Below are 20,671 nucleotides of genomic sequence, written 5' to 3' on the forward strand. Positions count from 1 at the left end.
ATCTATTTAGACTATGCAGACGCATGATACCCAATGGGCTGTTGAGCAAAGCAATGGGATTCAAGAAAACAATAAATGAGGAAACTTGCTTGGAAAAAAGATGGGATTTTACTGCTCTTGTGTAACTCAGACAGATTCTTAAAGACAGCCGAAGACATTCATTCCATGAGGAAGCCGGCATAATGAGCAGTTCACAGACATTTGCTGAATTCGTGCTGCTATCTGCTCTTGAACTTCTTCCTGTCGGTTGTCCAGGGCGATCCCCCAGCCCTGCCCCAACCAGGGCAGATCCACCTTGTCTGTTCTCTGCCTGCCATTCCTCACCCTGTGCACTCCTCATCTCTCCCCACCGTCCATTCTTGCTGCTCTGTCTCTCTCTCACCCCACGCCCTCCCTCCCTTTCCGGAGCCCTGGCCATTCTTCCAGGCCCGCCTGTGGTCAGCATCTTCTGACTGCTTCAGACCACTCTCATTTCACCGCTTTCTGGACGCCTGCTAGCCTCCTGTCCACTGCCACACACTTGGGCACTTCAGATTTCTCTCCAGCTTCCTAAGTGTTTATTTCCTCTCTCCAACAGGGTTGTAAACATTTTCAGGGCTGAGAAAGCTTTTCAGAGCCCTGAGAGAGCCACAACTTGTACTCAAATACACACACGTGCACAGACACATTCACACACATACACATATATGCGCCTACATATGCACACACAGACATAATACAAAGACACACACATACTCACACATACACCCATATATCTGTTGATTGTCTGAAAACGTATAATACCTCTGTCACTATAGAGAATCACTTTGATGTTGTTCTTAAAACATACTTGAAAAAAGTCTGGATTCTTAAAAAAAATAAATAAATTCAACATAGCAGTGAAAACCGTTCTGTCTTCTACTAGACTGACCCCTTTATCCTTATCAGAGAGAAGCTAGCTCCAGCCTTTCCTTGCCCAGCTTAAATCACCATAAAATGATTCCAGAATGACTCAGACCTTAATGAAAGAGGTTTGCCTTCTTGCCAGGGGTGGACCCCTGTTCACATTCAGCTTTCAACCTGGAAACGCCTTTATTCTGGAATATTCCATGAGAGTATAAGCTCCATGCAGCAGGGACCTTTTTAAAAAAGTCACTTCTGTTGGGACCATGTGGCCGAGTGGATCTCAGTCCATTTTGCTGGGTGAACACGTGAACATCCGTCTCACCAGATGATGGTGGATGTAGGCTGAGGTACCACAAACTCAATCTGTCTTTTGAAACTCCACCACCACTTAGAGCAGCCAGCGGCCCTGCAGCTTGACAGAGGAACTGGGTGCACAGGCTGTGCCTCGGATTCCCCTCCTGTCTCTCCTGTTTGTGTGGTCTCCTGTGTCCGTGGGGGTCCTGAGGTGCTGCGTCCCAGGCTGTGGGGAGGGCTGGGTCTATCCACGCAGGTGAAGTCAGAGCACCTGGCCACGAGCATCCTCTAGGAATGAGTTTGCTGCTATAGCTGCCATTACTACTGTCACATCTGTATGATTTTCATGCTCATTCAATTTCATTTTTGGCTCCCTATGAGGTAGGCAGGCGCTGATTTACCTCCTGTCCCACCTCAAATATTCCTTTTTTTTTCTGTGTAATTTTTTTGAATCAGAATAAAGTTGCTTCACAATGTCGTGTTAGTTTCTACTGTAAAACAATGTGAATCAGCTACACATGTACATGTATCTCCTCCTTCGTGAACCTCCCTACCCCCGCTACCCAGCCCATCACAGAGCGCAGAGCTGAGCTCCCTGCAATATACAGCAGCTTTCCACTGGCTGTCTATTTTACACATGGTGGTGTATATATGTCAATGCTACTGTCTCAATTCATCCTACCCTCTCATTTCCACCTGTGTCTATATGTCCATTCTCGATGTCAGCATCTCTATCCTACCCTGCAAACAGATTCGTCTGTACCATTTTTTTTTTTTTTTAAGATTCCACATATATGTGTTAATATATGGTATTTGTTCTTCTCTTTCCTGCTCAGGCTCCCAAGAAACATTTGCAAAACGGGATTATCCGTGGCTACCAGATTGGTTACCGGGAGTACAGCACCGGGGGGAACTTCCAGTTCAACATCATCAGTATCGACACCACGGGGGACAGTGAGATTTACACCCTGGACAACCTCAACAAGTTCACCCAGTACGGCCTGGTGGTGCAGGCCTGCAACCGGGCCGGGACGGGGCCTTCTTCTCAGGAAATCATCACCACCACCCTCGAGGACGGTAGGTGCCTGGCCCCCTGGAGGCTGTGCAGGGGTGATGTCAGCCTAGCCGGCTGGAACCGGGGCTTTCTTCCAGCGCTGGGGAGCATGTCCTAATTAACTCGCGGGCTGCCTGGATTCAGCGCCCTGGACGCATCCTGATGGAAAAGCCGAATGCACTCCCTTTTCAGCACCTTTCTCCCGCATTTCAAGCCCAAGAGGTGGGCTTCTCCCAAGTGAATTCAAACCTTCCTCTATGACTGGAGCAGTCTGGGCACAATGTAGAAATCCGATTTTCTAAAAATGTCTCATAAGTCAATGTTAAGGAGGGCTCCCCCCCCCCTTTTTTTTTCTTTCTTTCTTCTTTTTTAATCATTGTTTTTTATTTTCAAGCATTCTAAGACCAGAGAACAGACATGAGCAGGCTTCCGGGATCTAATCTCACGGTGACCGCGCGCCCCCTAGTGGCCATAAGTAATTAATGTACCCTGCCACGTTGACCGCCTAAAAGCTCACATTCTCCAGCAGTGCATGAAAATCAGGGAGAGGGAGGTGGGAGGGGGGATCAGGATGGAGAATACATGTAAATCCATGGCTAATTCAAGTCAATGTATGACAAAAACCACTACAATATTGTAAAGTAATTAGCCTCCAACTAATAAAAATAAATGAAAAAAAAATGAAGAATTGAAAAAAAGAAAACCAGGGAGAACCCTGGTGTCTAGAAGCATCATCGTTTAGGTACACAGGCCAAACACCGAGTTAGCTGCAGCAGGAGGTGGCAGATTTTCCTGCAAAAGGCTTGCATGGCAGCTACCTCTTGTGCTTTGAGAATATACGTGGTAACTTGCATCTATAATTTCTGACCTAAAGAACTGAGGGGGAAAAAAAAAATCCCAACCATTTTTATAGGGAGAGCTAGTAAGTGGAAATCCAGGATTTTCTTTCCATATTCATAGTCCTTGCAGTTGTGGTTAGATAGGCCTCTGGGTTTTCACTTTGATGTTTATTTTTCATTGATGTTTGTGATTCAGTCATTAATTTTCCCCCTTTCCCAGTCATGATGTTTAAGGTTTGCATAAACTCAATGTGAAATATCTTTCTAGCCTCTATCCTAGTCCATTTTCTCTTTCCTCTGATGGATGGTCTAGGATTGAAAGGGGCACTGCTGGGGTTGGAGCAGTAAGTACGACATGTCTGCTTGTGAGCTTTCAATTTACACTTCAGATATTACTCAACATTATTACTGTATTACTGTATTATTCTTGTTGTTCAGTTGCTAAGTCTTGTCCAACTCCTTGCCACCCCATGGACTGCAGTTCCTCTATCCTCAACTATCCCTCTATCCTCAACTATCCCCTGGAGTCTGCTCAAACACATGTCCTTTGTGTCAGTGATGCCATCTAACCACCTCATCCTCACAATAGTTTGCAAGAATGATGGGGAAATAAGCCAGACCAGTAATGGTCTTTAATTCATGCAATAGGGTCAGAAGTGTTCTCAACTCTCTAAGCCAGGGACGAGCTGCTTAAAAGTGAAGCAGTTATTCTGCAAAGAGAGACACTGAAAGTCATATGAAGTCATTGTATTTTACTGAGTTATCCTATTTGTATAGGAAAGTGGTACTCATTTTTCCCCTTAATTTGGGGGATTGAGTGCAATTTTTTTTTCTTTTGCTTGCACTTTTGAAATATTAAACTTATGTTGCTTATTCAGTATTGGTTTGCTAATTAAACCACCGACAGTTTTTATAGAGTCTAATTATCTCATTTCAGTGCCCAGTTACCCCCCCGAAAATGTCCAAGCCATAGCAACATCACCAGAAAGCATATCAATATCCTGGTCCACGCTTTCCAAGGAAGCCTTGAATGGAATTCTCCAGGGGTTCAGAGTCATTTACTGGGCCAACCTCATGGACGGAGGTAAGAGGATTAAATGACGGGCGATGGAATTTGTACATGCCCCCTCCTGCCCTGGGATTCAGTACAGGCTGGGCACTTCTTTATCGCTGGGTACTTTCCTCCTTCCTCACACTGTTCTGTTCTTGTCTCATATCTGACATTTTAACAGGTGTGTATAGCTGTTTAAAACATTGGTGCTGGTGTTTTAGTCCCTAAATCATGTCTGGGTCTTTTTTACAACCTCATGGACTATAGCCCGCCAGGCTTCTCTGTCCATGGGATTTTCTAGGCGAGAATACTGGAGCTGGTAGCCATTCCCTTCTGCAGATGATCTCCTCGACCCAGGTATTGAGCCTGTGTCTCCGGCGTTGCAGGCAGATTCTTTACTACTGAGCCACCCAGGAAGCCCTTTTTAAAACAGCATATACTTTCCAAATTTGAAGGATAGGAGGGGGTGGCTGGCACTTGGGATATCTAGGAATAGATGTGTTTTCCTAATTATGACTATCTATGTCAAGCCTCTGTAGGCAGCACCGAAACCTTGATCCGTATCTAGAAAGTTCTACGTGATGTGTGTCCTAAAAGACTGACCCCTTCCTGTTCCTGACAGGACTCAGCAGAGAAAGTCCTTGAGCTCCCGCAGTTGAACTGGAAGGGGTTCAGGAAGAATACTGGAACCAGAGGGTATTATTATCCCTGCGAGGAGACATTTTATCCCAAACCCTCCATTTTGGGGCTCCTTTCTCTTTTTTTCCCCTCCTCTATCCTCTCTTTCTTCATTCTTCTTGTTTCTTTCTTTCTTTCTTTTTTCTTCTTTCTTTGCTTTCAAGTTGTGGGACAAAATCCTCCTGTTTAGGGGCAGGATGTAGGACAAAAGATGGTCAGCTGGGAGGATAGCAAGACTGGGGCTCCAAGCATCTCAGGCAGAACACAGCTCTGTCTCCGCTTGCAGAGGGTAGGTGCCCTGAGCCAGGCTGAGCCCCACTCCAGGAGCAGGACAGGCTCACCCTGGACTGCAGCCCCTAACAGGAAAGGCCCTGCTCTCCGCTTTGGACCAAGGCTGGGGCCTCCCATGCCTGCTCCCTTCCCCAGGCCCCGTTTCCAGCCTCCTCCCTTCGCCCCCAGCTCCCAGGGTGCCTCCCCCCCTTATCTGGGGCTTCTTTCAGCCCTTCTGCTAGTCTCAGTCGAGGTCCCCGGAGCACCTCCTGCCTCTGCTCAGGCCCGCCCGGGTCTGCTCTGACAACCAGGCCACTGTCTTCACCCAGGTAAACGAAACACACGGGGCCTCAGAGGCTGCAGGGATCCACTCTTGTGCTCAGTAGTTTAGTCGTGTCCGACTCTTTGTGACCCCATGGACTGTAGCCCGCAGGCTCCTCCCTCCATAGCGTTTCCCAGGCAGGAATCCTGGATCGGGTTGCCATGGTGCGAGAATGATGGAAGACACCTCAGCAAAGGCAGCTTAATTAATGTGCTAAGTACACAGCTGGGTCCGGGGCTGACTGAGCCCTTTATGTCTGTGACCAGACTTGCATCTCAGAGCTGAGGATCAGCCCCAATTCCTCCTGGTGTCCAGGGTAGCACTTTGCACAGCGCCAGCAGGGGGAGACATTGATTCACCTTCTGAGCATCTCGGCGCAAAGCTCTTGCCGGACGCTGAGGATGCAGCTCTCTCAGATGGATGCTCTAGTCTAGTGAGACGGGGAGGATGCGCTGAAATAAAGAACCACAAGCCCAGTAATGCACAGCCAGCCCCACCGAGGGACGGAATTAAACAGATGACTCACTTCACCTCATCCCCCAAAAAGAGCTTTAAAAATTCGCATGGATGTCAAGTATGTTGTTGTTTAGTTGCTCAGCTGTGTCCAACTCATTATGACACCAGGACTGTAGCTCCTCTGTCCATGGGGTTCTCCAGACAAGAATCCTGGAGTGGGTTGCCATTTCCTTCTTGAGGGTATCTTCCTGACCCAGGGATCAAACCCATGTCTCCTGCATTGGCTGACCAATTCTTTACCATCTGCTCCATCAGGGAGGCCCCAGATGTAAAGTACAGAGCAAAAAAAAAAAATTGCATATTATCTATTTTACTGACATAGTACCGTAATATATCATTTCTTCTTCTGATTCTAATCCTCATATTGAGTCAGATTAAATTAAACACCCTAACCGACATATCTGAAGTTAGGATTATACTAAGATTGTTCCCTTTTTGTTCTTTTTAGAAATATTTCCATAATCCAGTGGTGACTATTCATCATATTTTCACATTTCACTCATATTTGCTAATATGAGTGAACCATCTTAGTTCTATGATGGATGCTGTGGTTAATATGATCTAGTCAACTTTATATTTTACAGCTTTAAAAACTTGAATATTTAAAAATTAAAGACTGAATAAAGAATGCTTGGAATTGCGTATAGTTTCTAAAGATACTTCTACTCCCTGTATGAAGATCAAGGTGATGTGATTTAGTGCCTAATGTACAAGTTCTACTCTTAATCTCCAAAAGAAAAAAACTCTCAGCAATGTAAGCCTGCTATGAGCAGCAACATTTTATCTGATACCCCTGAGAGCTAACATTTGGGAATTAGCAGGGAATGTCATAGAATTCATGGATTCTTCTGCACGAATTCCTCAGACTGTGGCTCCGAGGTACCCACAGACATGGAACACATCGTGTTTGTGTAAAGGTTGTACCTGCTATGCTTGAGAACACACCACACACACACTCACACACTCACACACTCAGGCAGGCTGAGAAGGACATTGTTACTACCCCTGTGGTTTGTATTTTCCCCAAATACTTTCAAAAATAGGCATAAAAAAGCATTTTCTTCTTGCTAATATGACCAGATAAAACAAAAATGGTTAATTCACTTGCTAGGACAGTTAAATATACAATATGTCCATGAAATTTCTGCATATTTTATTATGTGAAAGTCGAAGAATTTTAAAGACAGAAGCAGCTTCTCTGAGATTACTGGGAAACCGGCCCCATTTCGTCTGAATCCAACTGCTTTTCGACCCTCCTCTCTTTCTTCCAGACAAAAAAGACAGATTCTGAATCAAGCAACACTTAGGTGCCAAACTGGGCTTTTGGTGTGATGCTGGCAAGTCAGGGAGATGGGTGGGGGGAATCAGTTCCACCCATTTTGGTTCCTTCCTGAAAACCCTTTAAGAATGAGGGAGGGTATAAATAAATACATAAAAAGTATTTTCTGTTAAAACATAAAGTTTAAAAAGAACTTTTATACTGTAAATAGTATGGTTTCTGAATTTCTTTTCTGTATTCATTTTATATTGTTTTACTCATGATTTCAGCTGAACACTATTCTTGCCATATATTTTTAAAATTTATTTTATTGAAGTATAGTTGATGTACAATGTTGTGTTAATCTCCATTGTACAGTCCCATATATATATATTTTTAAATTACTCCACTGGGACTGTGAAAAGTAAACGATAGGAATTGATGTTCAAGCCATGAAGAAGACCGGGAGCTTAAACGAACAACAAATGAAGCACGCTGTTTGCATTTGACTTTTTTCATGATTCTCCTTTTTATTTCTTCCACATGGGCTGGTCAGGAAAGTACCCTTGAAACAGAGGGAATGAGGTGTTTCTGTTGTTGATTCAGGGGCTCTGGGGATTTTTAAAAATGCTTGGGGGTAATTTTAAATAGGGGTTTGGACTGTAGGCCTATTCATGGTTCATGATAAATTCACTCACCCAAATAATGTGGACCCCAGTATGAGTCAACATCCAAACACTAATCCCAATTAGTGTGGTAATTCATGATCTGGTGTATTAAAAAGATCAGGTACCCCACTTTGCCCTTCTCTTCTCAACTCTTCTCTTCTACATCACTATTTCTCACCCAGAAACAGCCAGCTCCTTCGGCATGCCTTCCCTGGGCTATAATTAGAGATCGTATTTCCCCTGTGACATAGAGACCCTGGACCCTTCTTAAAGACAAAAACAAAAAGCAAAACCAGAGGTCATAAGATGTAGTATAGTTCTCATAACTAGCCCCGGCACACAGCCCCCAGGAACCCCTTTCCTGAGTTGCATTATGTTTTCCCTGATTGTGTAAGTGTGTGTGTATAATCTTTGTTGTTGTTCAGCCACTAAGTCATGTCCAACTCTTTGCAAACCCATGGACTACAGCACGCCAGGCTTTTCAGTCCTTCACCAATTCCCAGAGCTTGCTCAAACTTATGTCCATCGAGTTGGGGATGCCATCCAACCATCTCATCTTCTGTTCTCCCCTTCTCCTCCTGCCTTCAATCTTTCCCACCATCAGGGTCTTTTCTTATGAGTCAGCTCTTCACATCAGGTGATCAAAGCATTGGAGCTTCAGTTTCAGCATCAGTACTTACAATGAATATTCAGTACTGATTTCCTTTAGGATTGACTGGTTTGATCTCTTTGTAATCCAAGGGACTCTCAAGAGTCTTCTCCAACACCACAGTTCAAAAGCATCAATTCTTCGGCACTCAGCCTTCCTTATGGTCCAACTCTCACATCCATAATGACTACTGGAAAAACCATAGCTTTAACTATACAGACCTTTGTCAGCAAAGTAACGTCTCTGTCTTTTAATATGCTGTCTAGGTTTGTCATTGGAGAAGGAAATGGCAACCCACTCCAGTACTATTGCTTGGAAAATCCCATGGACAGAGGAGCCTGGTAGGCTGCAGTCCATGGGGTCACAAAGAGTCAGACAAGACTGAGTGACTTCACTCACTTTAGGCTTGTCATAGCTTTTCTTCCAAGGAGCAAGGGTCTTTTAATTTTGTGACTGCAGTCACCATCTGCAGTGATTTTGGAGCCCAAGAAAATGAAGTCTGACACTGTTTCCAATGTTTCCCCATCTATTTGCCATGAAGTGGTGGGACCAGATACTATGATCTTAGTTTTCTGAATGTTGAGTTTTAAGCCAGGTTTTTCACTCTGCCCTTTCACCTTCATCAAGAGGCTCTTTTGTTCACCTTTGCTTTCTGCCATAAGGGTGGTGTCATCTGCATATCTGAGGTTACTGATACTTCTCCCGGCAATCTTGACTCCAACTTGTCCTTCATCCAGCCTGCCATTTCACATGATGTCCTCTACATATAGGTTAAATAAGCAGCGTGACAATATACAGCCTTGACCTACTCATTTCCCAATTTGGAACCAGTCTGTTTTTCCATATCTGGTTCTAACTGTTGCTTCTTGACCTGCATACTAGTTTCTCAGGAGGCAGATTAGATGGTCTGGTATTCCCATCTCTTTAATAATTTTCCATAGTTTGTTGTGATCCATGCAGTCAAAGGCTTTAGCATAGTCAGGGAAGCAGAAGTAGATGTTTTTCTGGAATTCTCTTGCTTTTTCTACTATCCAATGGATGTTGGCAATTTGATCTCTGGTTCCTCTGCCTTTTCTCAATCCAGCTTGAACATCTGGAAGTTCTTGGTTTATATACTATTGAAGCCTGGGTTGGAGAATTTTGAACATTACTTTGGTAGCATGTGAAATGAGTGCAATTGTGTGGTAATTTGAACATTCTTTGACATTGCCCTTCTTTGGCATAATCTTTGTCACATATAAAAGTTCCTAAATCTGAAAAGATCTTGATGAGAACTACACTTGCATTTTTTTCATTAGCATTTGACTTTTTTATGCTACTCCCATTGATCTATATTATCTATGTTCAGGAAAATGAAAATTATAAATGAATAATGTAATAGAGATCTGATGGCCACCTAGGAAAGACTATTCTTTCACAGGAAAGAATTTCTAACCCATCTGAGGGTAATGATTGTCAACTTTCCAAGTGCACAAGGACCACATAGGAGCAAACATTTTTCTCATTTTCACTAGCCATCTGCTGTGACTTCTAAATTGTGGCCCTTGAAAGTCTGCCACTGGCTGGTAGCCCCCGGAGACACTGGACCTCAGGCATCTTTGGGGGGCTGCACCCTTGTCCTGCCCTCCCCCCAGCAAAACATCCTGCCTCCAGAACTTGCCCATGAGCTGCCCATGGTGGAAACAGGCCTTGGGCTCCTGTTGGGTCCGGGGCCATGCCTGAGACGCATTGTTTCTCCCGTCCCCTCCCAACCAACCATCATCAAACACAGGGGTCCCTGGCATGGGGGTGATAAACCTCGACTACCCCTGCTTTATTTGAAATTCAGCTTTCCTACATGTCCAATTCAGCCCTGATATCACCTTTTGATGACAAAAGGTCAAAACAGACATTCATAGTCACCATAACCCCAAAATAACTGACCACTAATCTCCAAACGTCCATGCAACGTGCTAGGAGGACAAGAGAGAAGAACAAAGAGCAAGAAGGGAAAACCAGGCTGGCAGAAACCCAGCTCCTCCAGCCAAGATGCATCCACCCAGCATCCTCAGGGAGTAGCTGAGAGTGTGGACCGCGGGCACGCGGCCACAGCATGCGGTACCACAGCCCACGCTCTCAGCCTTTGTGCTCAGGTTCGTGACCTGGCGAAGACACTGAGCCGCTCTCTGCCTCAGTTTCCCCTCCTGTAAAAGGAATGGCCAGTGGAAACAAAAGGATAGTCGTGTTGAGTGAGTGAGTTAGCATGGGAACCCAGCACAGGGCCCCTTGGGAGGAACGTGGTGCGTCAGCTCTGTTTCCTGAGGCCGGAGAAAGCGAGAGACACCGCGGGACACCTTGTTGTGAGCGTCGTGTGCAGAGATGAGCAGACACGACGGAGGTCTCCTTCCTGGCCCAGCTCCCACCCCGCTTCTCAGTAACCCAGCCCACCAGGCACAGGGATCGGGCTACACCAAACATTCCGCAAGTGACCACTTGCCCTAAAGGTGGGCAGCTCTTTGGCCCGTCTCTCCTCTGACTCTTCTGCCAATGGCTCATTTCTAAATCCAGAGCACCCCTGTGGGTATTTCACAAGACTGAGTTTTCTCGAGCTGCCATGCGTCATGGGCTTCAGGCGGGGCCAGCGTAAAGTTGCATCTTTGCATGTCATTATCTGATCCCGCTGCAGAACACAAAGCATTTTTAGCTGACGCCGCGTTCCTGACACATCGACCTGTCACGTGGGCAGGGGGTTCACTCCAGGTGACAGGAGGTGTGTGCTGGGCCACCGCAGTTTAAGTTAGGTGCTAGAGAGCACACGTACCTTAAAGGGGTCTGCTTATTTTAACCAGAAAACAAAGCTCGACTTGTAGAAGCTTCTTAGCGAGCAGTTAGAAGTATCTCTGTGCAGTGGTCCTGGCTTCCTGGGGCCAGGGTGCAGGGAATCTGCTGGGTTACTCCTGCTTGGGGACAGTTCCGGAGGGGCCTGTTGGCACTGGGTTTATAACACTTAACTGGACTGAACTGCTGTTTTCCAGACTTCTTTTCTTCCTGGCACTCTGTGGCAGTTTGGTGCAAATAATGTTCTTCAAGAGACTGCAAGGGGTCAGCGTCTCACGAAGGCTGTGCCCACACCCCTGAGTGATTTCAGGACGTGATTGATGGGGGCCCAGCACTGGGCCGCAGTAAGAACATGCCAACAGCAGTGGTAACACGCTTGTGTTTTCTTGTCCTCCAGAGCTGGGCGAGATTAAAAATGTCACCACCACGCAGCCCTCCCTCGAGTTGGATGGGCTGGAGAAATACACCAACTACAGCATCCAGGTGCTGGCCTTTACCCGGGCTGGAGACGGCGTCCGGAGCGAGCAGATCTTCACCCGGACCAAAGAGGATGGTGAGCAAGGGGGCAGGTCGTGGGGGGTGCTCAGGTCCCGTCTGAACCTCCAGGGGACGCATAGGAGGCTCCTGCATTCCGAGGAAGGAGCCATTGTCGGAAAGGCTGGGTCAGAGGGTTCATTCACCCACCGATTCCTGACTTGGCTCCTTAAAAACTTTTTGCTGCCCTCCTAAAATATTTCAGCATGATTCAGACCACACTTCTGTGTCACCTTTGTTTGATTTATCCATTGAGTCTCTCTTCCCCTGGCTACTGTCCATGGGGTCGCAAAGAGTCTGACATGACTGAGTGACTTCACTTTCACTTTTTTCACTTTCTCTCTTCCCCTATAATTTTTCATTCTTTTTTGGGGAGCCACATGCAAAGTCGTTTCAGTTGTGTCCGACTCTGTGCAACCCCATGGGCTGCAGCCCGCCAGGCTCCGCTGTCTGTGGGTTTCTCCAGGCAAGAACACTGGAGTGGGTTGCCATGCCCTCCTCCAGGGGATCTTCTCAACCCAGGGATCAAACCCATGTCTCTTACATCTCCTGCATTGGCAGGCAGTCTTTACCACTAGAACCACCTGGGATGCCCTTGGGGGACCACATATTATTTTAAAGAAAATTGCCTCTTATCTCAGGGCTGTAATGCAGGCCACCCCTGTCATTTACCATTAGAATCATTTCAGTGACCCTTTAGCTATTAGTGTAAGCTCTAACCAATTCCATCTCTCCACTTAAAAATTACGTAATAATCTACATCATCCTATGCTTTGCCAACTTTGGAGTAACATTAGAATAAGCCCTCAATTTGAGAATTTCATGTGAATTTTTTTAAATTTCTTACAAGGGTTTTTGGGGCTTACCTCATAGCTCAATTGCTAAAGAATCCGCCTGCAATGCAGGAGACCCCAGGTTGATTCCTGGGTCGGGAAGATCCACTGAAGAAGGGAAAGGCTACCTATTCCAGTATTCTGGCTGGAGGATTCCATGGACTGTATAGTCCATGGGGGTCACAGTGGTGGACACGACTGAGCAACTTTCACTTTCACAAGGGTTTATGATGATTTAGTAAAACTTTAATTATAGCGCATTTCTTAGATCACTAGTCTTACTGTTCCATGAAGTTTGGACTTGGTTATATGGCTGTTCCCCAATCCTACAAAACCTGTATGGTGAGTCATTTTTTATATTAAGGGAAAGCCTGGGGTGCCTGATCCGAGATGTATTGAAGAATAATTTGACTTCTGATACATATTATAGCTGAAGAAGGAAATAGCAACCCATTCCAGTATGCTTCCCTAGGAAATCCCATGGACAAAGGAGCCTGGTGGGCTCCCGTCCATGGAAGTCACAAAGAGTCAGACATTACTGGGCAATGAAACATGAGCAAACATATTATAGCAAATAGTGAAAAAGCAGTTTCCACCTTAATAAAGGAGGGGCAACTGATGTCAGATTGATGCCTGTGTGGAATTTTCCAGATTGGAGTTCAGAATTATACCAGAGCCAGGGTTGAGATGCAACCACTACATCTCAATTTTGCTCTGTTTTGGCTCCACAATTTATTTATTTATTTATTTATTTATTGGCTTCTTTCAGACTTAAGTGCCCTAGGAAGCTGGTCAGGGCAGGGGTGGGAGAGTTACTGTTCACTGCCCATGACTGCCTGTGTGTGGGCAGGGTAGATATTCTTTACTGTGCATGAGAGAGAGAGAGTGTGTGTGTGTGTGTGTGTTCATTCACTCAATCATGTCCACCTTTCTGTGGCCCTATGGACTATAACCCACCAGGGTCCTCTGCCCATGGGATTCTCCAGGCAAGAATACTGGAGTGGGTTGCCATGCCCTCCTCCAGGGGATCTTCCCACCCAAGGATTGAACCCGCATCTCTTACATCTCCTGCATTGGCAGGCGGGTTCTTTACCACTAGCACCACCTGGGAAGCCCGATGTCCTTTGCTACCTAGGATATAAGCATGCTGCTGTTTCGCTCATGACTGTCCTGTGGGGACAAGGCTAGGGACATGCACTTGGAGGCCTGGAGACACTCTCCCCTTCAGCTTGTCTGTCTCCTAAGGACACTCCCCTGATGCTCACAGCACATCTCTCTGCTCTCCCCTCAGGGAACCCAGCCCCTGAAGCAGCCTATCCATCCATCCTCCTACCATCACTAGCCCTTCTTGCATTCTAGTTCCTGCACACAGATTAAACCTCATCACCCCCAGTCTTTCTAGGACACACGAATAATTATTCCCAGTTATAGGCAGGTGCCAGTCATTTTGCTCAGTTATTGGATTCTTTATGGAAATCTAAGGTCAAAATACCATGCCATTAGGAAGTCACAGGTTCAAAGAGATGTCTGCAAAGCTATGTCCTGAGTGAATAATTTAATTCTTTAAATTATTATTTAAATAATTTAACTTTTAAATACATTTAAATTTAAAATTTAAAACACAATAAAAAAATTTAAAATAAATTTTAAATTTAAAATAATTTTAAAATATTTATTTATTTATTTATTTGGCTGTGCTGGTTTCAGTTGCAGCACACACTATCTTTTAGCTGAAGCATGTGGGCTCTAGTTCCCTGACCAGGGATCAAACCCAGGCCCTCTTCATTGAAAGTGTGGGTTCTTAGCCACCAGACCACCGGAGAAGTCCCTAATTTTTAAAATGCAATAAACAAAGAGTCACATCAACATGTTTGCTATGCCACCTGCTGCCCGGGGGAGTTTGGCACCTTATCACACTTTCTCTGAACTGAACCATCTTCATGTACCAAATTTCCATGACAATCAGATTGCAGAGAATTAAAATCTAAAAGGTGAATTGATGTGTGCAAACATCACCTAGCTTGACACATAGTGGGACGGTTCCTGACACTAGACATTTGATTATTTGATCTCCACTCCTTCAGAGCGAGGGTGGAACTGTCTTTTGCATTGCTAAGCAATAACACAGATGTCATTGGAATTAGTATTTAAAGAACAAATTGATTGACAACATGAATTTTGACACCTGCATTTTTCAGAAGAAAGTACAGAAATCCAGTGAAAGGGGAAGGCTCGCCACTGCTCCCTCATTGGGATCAATTTTTAATTACTCCTTCAAATTTAGAAATTTTCATAGAGTTCTATCTCAAAGCTTGGCCCTGAGACCCAAAGTCTACTTTTTTAATCAATTATTCCCTTCTTTCATATCCAGTGCTAATAGTAAGGGGAGATGCAATTGATTGCGGAAGGTCCTGCCTCAGGTATATCTGTTACCCCAGGAAGGAGATCAGGAATTCCACTTGTGGTCATGGGGAGATGAAGAGTGATACAAAACTGAGGGTCAATATTTACTTGGGATAAATCATTAACATGTTCAAAAAGAAGCAGAGTAGAGACTGGGGGAAAGGAGAGAAAAACTGGTATAACAATAAGCCTATCTCCCAAAATCACATAAAAAACTCACCAATCTAGAAATGGTGAAGAATTGTGCCAGCCATGGAGGTGAGTTGGACCAAAAAGACGGCTGAGTGCTGAAGAATTGATGCTTTTGAACTGTGGTGCTGGAGAAGACTCTTGAGAGTCCCTTGGACAGCTAGGAGATCAAAGCAGCCAATCCTAAAGGAAATCAACCCTGAATAGTCATTGGAAGGACCGATGCTGAAGCTGAAGCTCCAATACTTTGGCCACCACATGCAAAGAACTGACTCCTTGAAAAAGACCCTGATGCTGGGAAAGATTGAGAGCAGGAGGAGAAGGGAATGACAGAGGATGAGATAGTTGAATGGCATCACCGACTCAATGGACATTAGTTTGAGCAAGCTCTGGGAGTTGGTGATGGACATGGAAGCCTGGTGTACTGCAGTCCATGGGGTCACAAAGAGTCGGACATGACTGAGCAACTGAACTGAAGTAGTTTATCAGTGTCTATAAAGATTCTTGGTCATATTCTCCAAGAATATGGAGATCCTTCATATACATCTGTGATGTAGACTGTTGGACACATTATTGGGTCCATAGACAAGTCTCAGATCCATCAGGACCATAGTCGTGGTCCATGGATACATTCTTGAGGTCTCAAAGAATTGTTTACATTTCAGATTCTCTTCCCAATGTTCAATGAGAACTGTTCAATCAATGAGAACTTGCATTTTTATTATTGCTTCAAGACCACAAAAGATTACTTGTGGATCTAGCTTTCTGGACACAAGATAACTAATTCTGAATTCTAAAATGTTTGTGAAATCATAATGCCATTTTATTTGCTGAGATTGTAATCTGAGCAAAGCCATGGAGAAACAGAACACACACAAACACAATCTAATAATTTTCCAATTATTCTCATCCTGCATGCCTAAGGTAGTTTCAGCCTTGATCCTTTTCTGCAAAGTAAACATTGCACATATATAAATAGAGATGGTTTAAGTGCAAATGTTTACTGAACGCATCGCAGTGCACAGAGCTCTGTGAGCTGACGTGTGGGAAGGTCAACAGGAACTGTGATATGTGATCTTTGGTCCCTGCTGCCGTGGTTAGCAATCTCTTTGTCAGGACATCTCAAAGTGGAGCTAAGAGCAAGAGAAAAAGCAACAGAATCAGCATATTTCCAAGTCCTCTGGCCATTCCTATCTTGAGCCATGCATCCCCTGGATGGCACGGATGGGGTGTTCTCAGATGATAGAGTAACCGCACCTTGGTTTACCTTAGAAGTGATGGACTCTGTGTGTGTGTGTGTGTGTGTGTGCGCGTGCGCGCATTTGTCTAGCCCTTCAGGAAACACAGAAGGCTTTGTATCAGCACTGCTCCGGAGTCCTGCTGCAGCGGCAGGGTTGGGATTTGCTCTGTGCGGTCGTCACACACACAGCCACACAGTAGGCCAGGACATCCCAGGAGGGCTCCCACCCTGTGGGCGTCAAAACTCCCTGCACTGTGGGGATTCTCACCCGGGCTCCTGGGGCCCCCAGAGGTGTCCAGTGGTGATCGGGAGGCCCTTGGGGGACTCCCTGCTCTGCTTCAGGAAGCGCCCCTCCACTTCCATCATGTTATATATGGGTCTCCCACATGACACTATAAAGGAATTTCCCAGTTTAAAGGCTGTTTGGAAACCACAGCTCTTGTGAGAGCAAAGGCCAGACATAATGGAGTGTGATGGAAACTGCTTGGGTGTGAGGATACAGCCATTGTGGGTATGTCCCTGCAGCCCCGCGTCTCCGTGGCTCCAGTGGACCCAGGTGTTGTGGTGGGTCACATGTACACACAGGTGGAAACACACATCACACACATCACATACACATGCATGACATGCATGCACACATACACAGTACACACACATACCACACGCACTATGCACATATACTAACACTGTACATAACACACACACACCACACATACCACATACACATACACCACACAAATATACAATATGCACAAACCACACACACCGCAAACATGTACTTACACTATACATACCACACTCACTCCACACACATCACGTACACATACATGACAAGCATGCACACATACACAATACACACCCACCACAAGTCACACACACATGCACACATAAACAGTGCAAACACACCACAAGCCACACACACCACACACATGCACACACACTATATACATGCACTCACACTACACATACTGTACACACCACACACATCACATACACATACATTACACATATGCACACACACTATAAACACACATTACACATACCACACACACACCATGTATCGCATACACCACATACACACAAACACACCATTTGCACAATACATAGGCAGACATACTATACACACACATCTCACACATTGCACAAATCACAAAGCTCACGTCACATACACAAATACTACACACACCAGACAAGCCATAACCCCCTCCCCCCACACACACACACGCACACCCCTGCCTGTGACTGATCATCGAGGCCAGAAAAATGATGATGATAAAAATGAAGTTGGCCGAAGTGTCTGTAAGATCCTTAGACTTCTGTCTTACTTCAAATCGAGGCAGTAATTTTACAGAGCAATAACATTGATGTTTCACCTTAAGATACACTTTTAGATGGCTGGACTGTAAGGATTCATTTTGTATGTTGTACAGCAAATCCTCAAAACCTTAAAAAAAATACAAATTCATTATCTGACCATTTCCTGGGGTCAGGAGTCCAGGTACTGTTGTCTGAGTACCCCACTCAGGACCTCACAGGCTGAAATCACCATGGCTACTGGGCCTGGCGTCTCACCTGAGGTTAGGTCCTCACCCAAGTTCACTGGTGTGCATGCTTAGTCGTGTCCAACTCTTTGCAACCCTATGGACTGTAGCCTGCCAGGCCCCTCTATCCACGGGATTCTCCAGGCAAGAATGAGAGAGAGTGAAAGTCGCTCAGTCGTGTCCAACTCTTTGCGACCTCATAGCCTATAAAGTCCATGGAATTCTCCAGGCCAGAATACGGGAGTGGGTGGCCTTTCCCTTCTCCAGGGCATCCTCCCAACCCAGAGATCAGTCCCAGGTCTCCCACATTGCAGGCGGATTCTTTACCAGCTGAGCCACAATGGAAGCCCAAGAATATTGGAGTGGGTAGCCTATCCCTTCTCCAGGGGATCTTCCCAACCCAGGAATCGAGGGTCTCCTGCATTGCAGGCAGATTCTTTACCAGCTGAGCTATGAGGGAAGTCCCACGCAAGAATCCTGGAGTAGATTTCTATGCTCTCCTCTGTGGATCTTCACAGCCTAGGGATCGATCCCACATCTCTTATGTCTCCTGCATTGGCAGGCAGGTTCTTTACTGCTGAGCCACCTGGGAATCCCGAGCTCACTGGTGTTGGGCAGGAACCATTTCCATGTGACCTCAGGGCTGAGACCATCTTCTTGGCTCCAAGAGGCCATGCCCCCATCCCTGTCACGTGGCCCAGCAGGGTCTCACGGTCGTGTGGTCACAGTGGGGCACCTTGCCCCTCATCACCCGCAGCACCTTGTCTCTACAATTCCAACCCCTGTCTGACTTCTAGACCCTCTTTTAAGCTGGTCATCTGATTAGGTCTGGCCCACCCAAGGTACTCCCCTTTCAATTAACTTAAAGCCAGCTGATTGTGTCCTTAACATATCTGCAAAATCCCTTCACCTTTGCACAACATGTAACCTGATTTTGAAAATGATCCATCCATCTCAGTGACAGGTACCACCCACATGGAGGGGGAAGTAATTTCGCAGGTGTGTACATCAGGGGGTGAGAATCTTGGGCACTGTCTTAGCACCTTGCCTGCCACACTCAGCTCATTTAGAAGGTCTGCTTGGAGGACCTCATAGGTTCCAGGTATTGGCCAGGGCCCTGGAGACAGAGAACAGGATGACCTGATGAGGCTTGCAGGCTGGTGGGGGAGTCATATATTTACCAGTCACTCCTGAGTGGCTTATGACCCCAAGTATCATGAAGAAGAGTCTTCAGAGAACCCGGGAGTCCTAACCTCATCAAAGCTGGTGACAGAGAGGGTTTTCTTGAGAAAGTGGGAGTTAGCAGAAGATGAGTGATGAGTAAGCGTTGTCAAGGATGAGGTGGAGGGTGGGAAATGATCCCAGGCAAGAGGAGCCTAAGGCTCTCGGTCATCATGTGTCAATGACCCGACGTGCGAGATGCACCCCACATCTAGGGACCTAAAATAGGGTCCAGTTCTAAGGAATGACATAGAGCCAGGAAGAAAGCCCAGTATCGACTGGATTTGTCCACATGGAGGTTTAAAGGGCAAATTTATATGTCCTCTGACAGGCAGTGAGGAGGGAAGAGAAATTCTAGGTTTTGGCTCTTGCAACCAAGAAGATGGCTGTGCCATTGTCTGCACTAGGGGAGGAGGGAGGCATCAAAGAGAAGGTGGTGAGCCCTGTTTGGAAAAGGATAGTTCTAAGGTTTGTGAGTCAAGAGTGGAAATGCCGGGGTGATCGGATGCTTGTTAGATGTGTGAGCTCTAAGAGCACCTTGCTGCCGAGAGGAGGTCCAGGCCCTTGCTCTGCAATAAGAGAAGCCACAGCAATGAGAAACCTGTGCACCACAACTAGAGAAAGCCCACACACAGCAACAAAGATCCAGCGCAGCCTAAATAAATAAATAAATAAAATGTTTATCTGACTAAAAGGAAACATCAGGGAGGAAAGGCATTCAGGCCAAATTGACCTCACTGGAATTTTGCAGAAGGCAATGAGGATGATCAGATATTACCTGGGGCTGACAGAGAATGGAGACTTTGATCAGATATCAAAGGTGATCAGACATTGTGGGCATTTCATGTGTCGTATGGCAGCTTCCCAGGTGGAGCAGCGGGAAAGAGTCTGTCTGCAGTGCAGGAGATGCAGGAGACACGGATTGAATCCCTGAGTCAGGAAAATCCCTGGAGGAGGAAACGGCAACCCACTCAAGTATTCTCGCCTGGAAAATCCCATGGACACAGGAGCCTGGCAGGCTACAGTCCATGGGGTCACAAAGAGTCGGACACGACTGAGTCACTGAACGCACTGGCTAAACTGATTGAGCAGGATTCTTGTTGAAGTGAGCTCTTAGGGGACGTGGCCAAGAATAGAACTTATGCAGCGCTCAGATCATTGGTCAGAGAGACATTGTGTCAGCACCCAGGGCGGCTGTAACAATGTCCCTCAGACTGGGGGACCAACAGCAGGAATGTGTCCTCTCCCGGTTCTGGAGGCCAGAAGGTCAAGGTCAAGGTGTAGGCAGGGTCTGTTCCTCCCAAGGGCTGTGAGGGAGCACAGCTCCCCGGCTTGCAGGTGGACATCTTCTCCCTGTGTCTTTACATCATTTCCCCCTGCCACGGCCTCTCTGTGTCCACACCTCCTTT

At 46.0% G+C, this 20,671-nt stretch overlaps 1 protein-coding gene across 1 annotated transcript in view; it reads left to right on the forward strand.

The window, feature by feature from the left end:
* Positions 1-20,671, forward strand: part of DSCAM (DS cell adhesion molecule) — an 823,896-nt gene that overhangs the window by 704,479 nt on the left and 98,746 nt on the right. Inside the window, exons 17-19 of the mRNA XM_043875189.1 lie at positions 2,016-2,256; positions 4,010-4,156; positions 11,699-11,854. Of these exons, the coding sequence (XP_043731124.1) occupies positions 2,016-2,256; positions 4,010-4,156; positions 11,699-11,854 (544 nt within the window). The remainder of the gene's footprint in view (positions 1-2,015; positions 2,257-4,009; positions 4,157-11,698; positions 11,855-20,671) is intronic.

The sequence above is a fragment of the Cervus elaphus genome, chromosome 19, assembly GCF_910594005.1.
Source record: "Cervus elaphus chromosome 19, mCerEla1.1, whole genome shotgun sequence".
NCBI lineage: Eukaryota > Metazoa > Chordata > Mammalia > Artiodactyla > Cervidae > Cervus > Cervus elaphus.